Source organism: Physeter macrocephalus, unplaced genomic scaffold (genome assembly GCF_002837175.3).
Source record: "Physeter macrocephalus isolate SW-GA unplaced genomic scaffold, ASM283717v5 random_61, whole genome shotgun sequence".
In the NCBI taxonomy this organism is placed as follows: Eukaryota; Metazoa; Chordata; class Mammalia; order Artiodactyla; family Physeteridae; genus Physeter; species Physeter macrocephalus.
Window position 1 is genome coordinate 7,303 of NW_021145347.1, and position 8,368 is coordinate 15,670.

Below are 8,368 nucleotides of genomic sequence, written 5' to 3' on the forward strand. Positions count from 1 at the left end.
ATTACGGTATCACGGGAGCAGACATTAGCAAATGTACAGACAGTGCTGGCCATGGGAGCCCAGGGGTGGGAGCACTGGGAAAGGGGTCACAGAAGGTCCGTGCAGCCTTGGAACCAAAGAAGGATTCAGTGCGGGACTTGGGTCTGTGTCTTGGCAGGCCGCTGAGCACAGGTAGAGTTTCATCCTGCAGGATGGCAAAGTCCACGCTCCAACAACTCAGATATCCCTGTATGTGGGCCTTCCAAGGACCATCTAGCATTTAGGACCAGGGGAGCCGTTCAATCACCAACACTGAAGGGACACAGAAGCAGCGGGAGGCTGCAGAGGGTGAGCCTGCAATAGTGCACCTGATACATAGATATTCATGAAGCAGGAAACTAATAATAGCAAGCTGTGCAAAACCTAGCGTGTGCGCTGGGATCCTACACTGAGTACCTCTTCCCCAAGTCACGGACAGACCTGGCAGCCACTGGCTCCAGAGCCCGAGACCTGATTCATTCGACACATCCTTAGAGATCACTGGCTCAGCCACGCTGTGAAACCACGCACGATGTGGCCCGTGTCCACCAAGCCCCCCAAATTCAATGGAAGATGGTATTTCTATTTACTAGTTAGTCTGGGGGGTGGGGAGGTATCACAGAGCTAAGAGTATAAATAGAGTCCCCTGGACCTTAACGCTTTGAAACTAGGCACTTAACTAATTTTGCAGGAGAGAAAGGAAAAAGAACTTTTTTTTTTTTTGCATTATGTAAGATTTTAATAAGTCACTCGAATTCTCACAAAATGTGATGCTCTGTAATGAGGAGGGTGGAGGAGGCTTCCCAGAGAAAGGAGGTGAGGAACAAGGAACGAGGAGAAAGGAAACTCTCCGCAAAGATAAAACTGCCAGAAACGGTGGCACCTCCTTCCAGCTCCCCCAGCATCACACTCTGGGCAAAGAAAACCAGTGCTTAAACCTCTCTAAGAAATAGTTCCCAGTTACAGCGTCTTTCTGCCGGAGACCAAGGCCCCAAACAGAAGCCGGCCTGGGTTCTGGCTGAGTGCCCGCTAGGAATGCCGACAAGCCCTGGGTTCTCCTGGCCCACCTTCAAGCAGAACAGTCAAATGTGCAAAAGCCAGTGCAGGTGAGGGAAGTTCAACTCTAAGGTGGATCACCAGGCACTAAAGACACAATCAGGAGGGTCAGAAGCCCTCGCCTTTCTCTAAGGGGAAAAGTCACTTAACTACCTTCCAGTTATTTCCATCCACCTTTCCCTGTGTATAAGGCAATTCACTCAAAAGATGCAGATAAAGATCCACCTCCCCAGTAAACCTCCTAATGGGGCTCCCTTCACCCCTCTGGCAAATTCCCAGCCCTCCAAGTCCACACCCCTTCCTCCCTCCCTCAGAGAAAAGTCTAGGGAGGAGAAAAAGAAACTGGGGGTGGGGGCGATGAGAAATGAAGAGTTCCAGGGCAGCCCTGCCTTTTCGGGGTTCTGCAGTGATGGGGAGTCAGGTCCTGGCAGGGCGTCCATGATGTCATCATTTCCGATTCTGATAAAAAGACAACGTTCCCACAGCCAAAGGCTCCTCTCCCCACTCTCTCTCTCGGGCATTGAAACACAAGCTTTTAGTATACTGCAAGAACATCACAGCTGCATTTTAAGATGCTGTATTTGGGTCCACCCTAAAGTGGCTGCCCTCATTACCTCCCTTTGAAAGGGGCCTCTGGATAAGCCCAGGGTAATTAAAATTTCCTGTCTAACCTTCACCGCTCCACCAGCTCGTATTACAGCCCTGGACACACACTGTAGAGTCAGTTTCTTCGGGGCCTTCTCACTCTTCGTTTAAAATCAGGCCACTATTCTCTTGGCCCAGCCTATCCAGTAACACTCTTGGAAACGGAGAGGGAACTTTCTCTGGCGGGGCTGGTGACGCCTCTGGCTTCCCACACTCATTAGAAAATTCTCTCTCTTCTACAAGGCTCATTTGTGGTAGGTCCCAACAATACAAAGGCAAATAAATGACCCCCGCTCCAAGAAGCTGATGTGTTCACAGGCTGGAAAGGATCCAGGGTTTTTTAAACCTTGAAAATGTAAGAGATCCCTAAGTGAAATACTTTTAAATAGGAAAATCAAATGTAAAAGATCAAAGCACGTTTTGCAGTGTCTGCATGAATCTATACAGCCCCGGACAAAAAGAACAGGCGTACTTTGTTCCGGTCAAGTCAGGTTCTGAGTGAACTCTAAGGCGACATCAGAATCTGGATCTAGAAACGGATTAAAAGCGAAATTCTTGCTGAAAGTAAGTGCACTCCTGGCACAAGTTGGGGGTTTTCTATTGGTTTTGTTTTGCGTAGTTCGATGGCAACTCCATTTGAAATAGTGTTAGGCTTTGAGAAGACGGATTCCCCTTCTGCTGAGGGGGTAGGAATCATTCTGGCTTTGGTTACATCTCAGACCTCCTAAACCACCTAAACAATCTAAAGTGGTTAAGACTCTGACATGTCACAATGCACACAGACAGAGCACCTCTGCCCAGGGGCAGTAATGGGTTGAAGAGGGTCCCCTCCCAAAAAAAAAGATTCACAGCTATCTAGAACTTCAGAATGTGACCTATTTGGAAATAGGGTCTTTGCAGATATAATAAATTGAATTAAAATGATGTCATTCTGTGGAATTCCCTGGCCGTCTGGTGGTCAGGACTCAGCATTTTCACTGCCGTGGCCCAGGTTCGATCCCTGGTCGGGGAACTAAGATCCTGCAAGCCACGCAGCGTGGCCAAAAAAAAAAAAAAAAAAGTCATACTGGATTAGGGTGGGCCCTAAATCCAAGGACTAGTGTCTTTACAAGAAGGCCATTGGAAGACACACACACACAGGGAGAACACCATGTGACTATCAAGACAGGGTCTAGAGTGATGCGTCTGTAAGCCAGGGATGCCAAGAATTGCTGGCAACCATCAGAAGCTAGAAGAGACATGGAAGGGTTCTTCCCTAGAGGCTTTGGAGCGAGCATATGGCCCTTCTGACACCTTGATTTCAGATTCCAGCCTCCAGAACGGTAAGAAAATACATTTCTCTTGTTTTAAAACACCAGCTTGTGGTCCTTGTTACAGCAGCCCTAGGACACTCATCCACTCACCCAGAAGTAGAACGAGTATGTCCCCTCAGCAGAGCCCTGGGGGCAGTCCCAGGGGGGACCAATCACCCACCAAGCGGCCACACCCCGACTCCACAGCTCAAGCTGCAGGTGAAATCAACTTCAAAGGAGAAACCAGACATTGCAAAGTGTTTGTAAATTATTTAACAGAAAGGACAACACACAATTTGCACATCCACCAAAATTATGGCTGTGAAAATTAGTGCCTGAAACTTACTGGCCTCACCATGGGCCAAGCATTGAGCTAACTGCTTCATATACATGAATTTATTTAATCCCCACAATGAACTCACAAGGCAGGTACTTTTCTATCCCCACCTGACATAAGGGGAAACCGAGGCACAGAGCTTTTCAGTAGTAACCTGCCCAAAGTAACCTTCCAAGTAGCAAGTGGTAGAGTTGGGGTCTGAACCCAGGAAGCCCGGCTCCAAGTTCATGCCCTTAACAGCGTCACAACACTGCTTCTGCAATGGATAGAATGTGGAAAGCACGGAAAACAAGTTGAGATTTTTCACATGATTTTTTTAAAATTTATGCATAAAAACCAAAGGAAAAAGAAAAAGACACCTTTCAGTTGGGGGCAGATGTGTGGCAACGAGCAGCTGCTGACTGGACAGGGTGATGGCAGACAGACACACCCACAGGGCAGGGAGACGAGTCAGGGAGGGGTGGGCATGCCCAGGGCTTCTCCAGGAAGAAGAGGCACCACAAAGGGGTCTGCTTGCCTAGCCCTCAGAGAGTGGCCAAAGTATGTGCAGAAAAGGTTTGATGCAAGAGTGCTCATGCAGAGGGGGATATGAGCAAACATTAGGTTTTCAAGAGGACCTACCCAGGTGTAGTTTTGGTTTCTTAAAAAAATTTTTTAAAGTCATGCCGTTTTTTTTTTTAAGTCAAGTAGGACAGCAGGAAGATGAAAATATGAAAGAGGGCCAGAAGAAAAGCTGGGCTGGGCTGTGAGCAAAGCTGGGACTTCCTCAGCTCATCAGCTGTCAGAGGGCCAGCTACAGGACAGGTGGTACTGCCAGGCCACCGGGTGGCAAATCCCCAAATGCCAAGCCCCACAGCAGCCTTCCCGGGTAGGAGGGGGCCCACAGCCTACCACAGCCTGGGCAAGGGCAGTGGGTGCAGGCAGCCCCCAGGGCTGGCGAGATCGGCACAGAGGGTCCTGGAGCCAGCTGGCCGTCTGGAGGGAGATCAAGGTAGCAGGACGGCAGAGAGACCAGGGGGTAGCAGGGGGGCTGGTCTGACTTAGCGACCATAGGGGGCCCTCCACGAGATGAGGGGTTTGTCCATCAACTAGAGTCACCGCCACGTGCCAGGCACCGAGGATGGATGAGGACTAAAAAAAAAGCAGAGCTGTGTCAGAGATGTCCAAGTGACAAAATCTCCCAGACTGGGGAGCCCCTGACCCTGGTGGGGTGGGGAGAGCAAAGTTTCAGCTGCCTCCCAGGTGAGGAAACTGGGTGGAAGCACCTGAGGGGAACCCCCATCGGGCTCAGCTGGAGGAGGCTGAGTCTGGAAGCTCAGGAGGGCACCGGGTGTGGGTAGCAGGGCAGCCTGAAGGCACGGCAGGGCGGGAAGGGTTCTAAACATGGACATGGGGCCTGGAGCCAAGGGGGTGGGGACAGCCTTCAGCAAAAGGCCCCTGTTCCATGTCACATGCTGACTTGGTACTGGCCACCCCCTCCTCTCACTCAGTTCTCACCAAACCCTTGAAAGAAAGGGTTGTCCCCGTTTTACAGATGAAAAGACAGAAGTGGTTAAGCAACTTGCCCTTGATCACAGCTAATGACCCTGGAATGAGGGGGCTATAGCCCCACCTTCCTCAAACTCAGGACAGATAATTGGGTCTCTCTTTTTTTTTTTTTTTTTTGACAGTATTGTATAGCATGTGGGACCTTAGTTCCCTGACCAGGGATGGAAACTGTGTCCCCTGCAGTGGAAGCGCAGCATCTCAACCACTGGCCCACCAGGGAAGTCCCAAGATAATTGGGTCTTGATACTAGGTTTAAGGGGTGGGGGGGCCTTTCCAAACCACTGTTGGGGGAAATATCATTCCCCGAGTGGCCCCTGCCCCTGGCAGCCACAGCAGCTACCTGGACCTCATGGGAAGGTGGTACTTTTACCAGCAAGAAACTAAGGCTTCGAGGGACTACGTAGCTTTGCCCAGGGTCACAGGTCCTAGGCCCTGTCTGACCCTATGCTTGTGAGGCCCCTCCTGCCACACTGGTGTCTCCAGCCACCGCCTGGGCGACTTCTACCTGGAGCAGTGTTGCCTCCCCTGCCTTCTAGGACATGGGGGGAAATCCCCAGGAAGGTTTCTTTGCAATTACTGGTGCCTCACATGCCTGATGACCGGGGCTGCCAGGCCTGCCTCAGGACACTGGAGGCTGAAGGCCCGAGTCTGCCACAGTCAGGCCCGGGATGGAGCTGTGAAGGCCCTTCACAGTGAGCAGTGCACCCCCTCCTCAGCAAGAGCCCCAGGGGGACTGCCAGTGCCCCTGCTATAGTCTCCGCAGGGGGAGGGCGCGTGGCTCAGGCCTGGCCAACCAGAGCGACGGGGCGCCCTGGCCACGGCAATTGGTTCAGAGCCAATAAGAAGCAATAGTAAAGCTACAAAAGACACACACACAGTAAGGTCTTTGCTGTGGTTACTCTTCCCACTGGACTTGCTGGAGCTGCTGTGGCCACACTGCCACCACCAGGGATAAGCCACCTGAGAATGGGAACAACACAGAGAGGAAGCCGGCTTAAGAAAAAGAAATTAAGCTCTGATGGCATCATTTTAGCTCCCTGATCCAGCCATACCTGACACCAGTCCTTTTTTAGTTTTATGAACCCATTAGTCCCTTTTCGGTTTATGCCAATTTTGGTTGCAAGTGACAGAAAACCCAACCTAGACTTGTGACTGACACAGTAGCTCTGGAGGAAGCAGTCTCGTGCTCAGGCTGGACTGCCAGCTCTGTGGGACCCCAGACCACACACTGCCTTCCTTCCCTGTAGCTTGACCCTCTTCCGGTATCTGTTTCCTCGCCAACGCCACCTTGCTTGGTCTCCCAAGCCCCTCTGATTGTGTGGACTCCCTTTATTACTCTTAGGCAGCCAACAAACAAACAAACATCCTTTCAAAGATTGTTCTGCAGAAAAAAATAATAGTAATAAAAATAAATGAAAGAAATCTGAATCACCCCCAAAGTGATTGGAAGAAGAAGGTCCCCAAGATGCCCTCTCTGAAGCCAGCTGGACTGGGAGGAAGTGCTGGGACCTGGGAGCAGCCAGAGGAGGAGCAGTATGCCAGGAAAGGCATAATCCCAAGTAAATCAAAGGGGCTGTGACGCACCATTCACTTTTCTGTCTCTGCCCAAGTGCCTTCTTTTGCCTCAACTCAGCCTTCCTTAATGGCCCAAATTACACCTATCGGGTGTTAACACCAGAGATCAGTGCCTGGAAGCCAGGGACGCGGAAATCAGGGTGTCAGGGATGCGGAGGCTCCGGGTACCAGCCTCTGCTGACCTCCGCGCGGGGGCTGGGGCTGGACAACAGCCCAGCCTCAGGAAGGGGCCCAGGCTCCCGCCACACAGCGCTGGCCAGGGCGCCTTTAAATAGAACCTCCACGCGGGAGGACAAACACATTCCAAGCGCATTTTAAACCGCCCCAAGCATGACCTGGCCGGCGGCCTCCGCTCCCCCAGGCATTTTTCCGGTCTTGGCCCAATTCTGGAACTAATATTAATAGCTCAGTTAGGAGCTTACGGTGTGCAAAATACTTTATGGCCTTAAAAGGCAGGGACGATTACTTCCCCCACTCTCCAGATGAAGAAACTGAGGCCCAGGGAGCCTGCCAAGCTACAAGGCCGACTACTGGGGTGGGGGGTCTCTCTACGCTGCCTCCACCGCCCGATGGGGCTGACACGGCAGGACCGGAATGAGCCCCCGCCGAACCAGCTGCCACCTGCCTTGTCCGGTTCCGGAAGGGCGCCTCCTGCGCAAGAGGCAAGAAGGGGGAAAACAGCCAAGGCGACGCTCCCGAGAGGCTCCCTGAACGTGCTCGCTCCAGGAACGTACTGATCTTTCGTGAAGAGTTTAACAAACTCCCAGTTCTCAGGCTCTGTTGGTACATCCAACCCCGCGCGGCAGCCAAGGATAAGTTTCCTCCTTTGTTTTAAAAGATAAAGGACAACGAGGCTAATTTCTCCCTCGGGAGATAAAGTTAAAGTTGGCAGGTGAGGCGCGGCGCGTCTCCGTTTCCTAGAAGTTGCGCCCTGGGCAAATCTCGGAGCCGGCCCGCAGAGGGGGCGGGACCCGCCGTCCGGACCCGGGAGCCCCGGACTCGGGCTCGGCTGCCCGAGGGGAACTTCTGACCTGGGTCACGGAGAACGGCGGCTCCTGCTCTCGGTGTCCCAGCCCCGCTGGATCGCCCCCCACCGCGCCGGGATCGGTCGGGGCGCGCTGGATCTGGGGGCGTTGGGTTCAATGCTAAAGACACCCCTGGAACCCCTGCACTATCCCACCCTGTGTCCCCCCGCCCCAAGCGGGGCCCGGGACTCCCAGCCGGAAAGACCAACCCACCGCCACCTCGCCCTCCCTCCCGGGCTCAGGGTCCCCGGGCGCGCACGGCGCAGGACGCGGCGGAGAGCTTACAGTTTGAACATGCTCTCCAGGTCCTTGATGAGACGGCGGCTGAACTCCGGGAACTCGGAGTAGGGGTGGAAGACCTTGCAGCGGCGGGGTCGCGCCGCGCCCTCGTTGATGTCCAGCCGTCGGTTCAGCTGCGCGCTCAGCTCGGCGTCGGCTCTGGCGGTGGGCGCCCAGGCGGATGGCTGCGGCTGGGGCTCGGGGACTGGGGCGGCTCGGGGCGCGGGCTGGAGCCCGCCGTCCACCTCCTCCCACTGCAGTCGCCGCTGCAGCTTGCTCGCCAGCTCCTCGCTGGCCATGGCCGCGGTGGATCCGGGGACGCGGGGACTGGGCTGACAGCGCGCTCCTCGCCGACTCGCGACTCTGCGACACTTCGCCAAGACGGCGGGGACCCGGCGGTTGGGTGGAACCGTGGGCGGGGGCAGGGGAGGGCGGAGGGGGGAGGGCGGCGGGCGGGGAGGAGCCGCGGCTTTAAGGAGGCGCTGGGGCTCGGGGACCGCCCGCCCGGCCAGAGGCCACGGGCCACAGGTGTCGGCGCGTCCCGGGGACGTCGGCCCGCTCTCCACTACCCGGGGCTCCAGACCGGAGCTGAG

General features: G+C 54.3%; 1 protein-coding gene across 3 annotated transcripts; it reads right to left on the reverse strand.

Moving 5' to 3' along the window:
- Positions 1-3,588: 3,588 nt before the first annotated feature.
- Positions 3,589-8,152, reverse strand: LOC114484824 (EF-hand domain-containing protein D1-like). 3 transcript variants are annotated; one of them, XR_008616515.1, is made up of 5 exons: positions 7,782-8,152; positions 7,097-7,295; positions 5,771-5,856; positions 4,240-4,479; positions 3,589-3,604 (listed from the first exon to the last, which is right to left on the reverse strand). XR_008616515.1 is itself a non-coding variant. In XM_028483726.1 (4 exons), the coding sequence occupies exons 1-4, from the start codon at positions 8,072-8,074 to the stop codon at positions 4,443-4,445; spliced, it is 615 nt and encodes a 204-aa protein (XP_028339527.1). In that variant the 5' UTR covers positions 8,075-8,152; the 3' UTR covers positions 3,635-4,442. The 3 variants fall into 3 exon arrangements, 2 of the variants coding, with proteins under 2 accessions (XP_028339527.1, XP_028339528.1); XM_028483726.1 differs by lacking the exon at positions 3,589-3,604 and having other exon boundaries at positions 3,635-4,479; XM_028483727.1 differs by lacking the exons at positions 3,589-3,604; positions 7,097-7,295 and having other exon boundaries at positions 3,635-4,479.
- Positions 8,153-8,368: the final 216 nt, after the last annotated feature.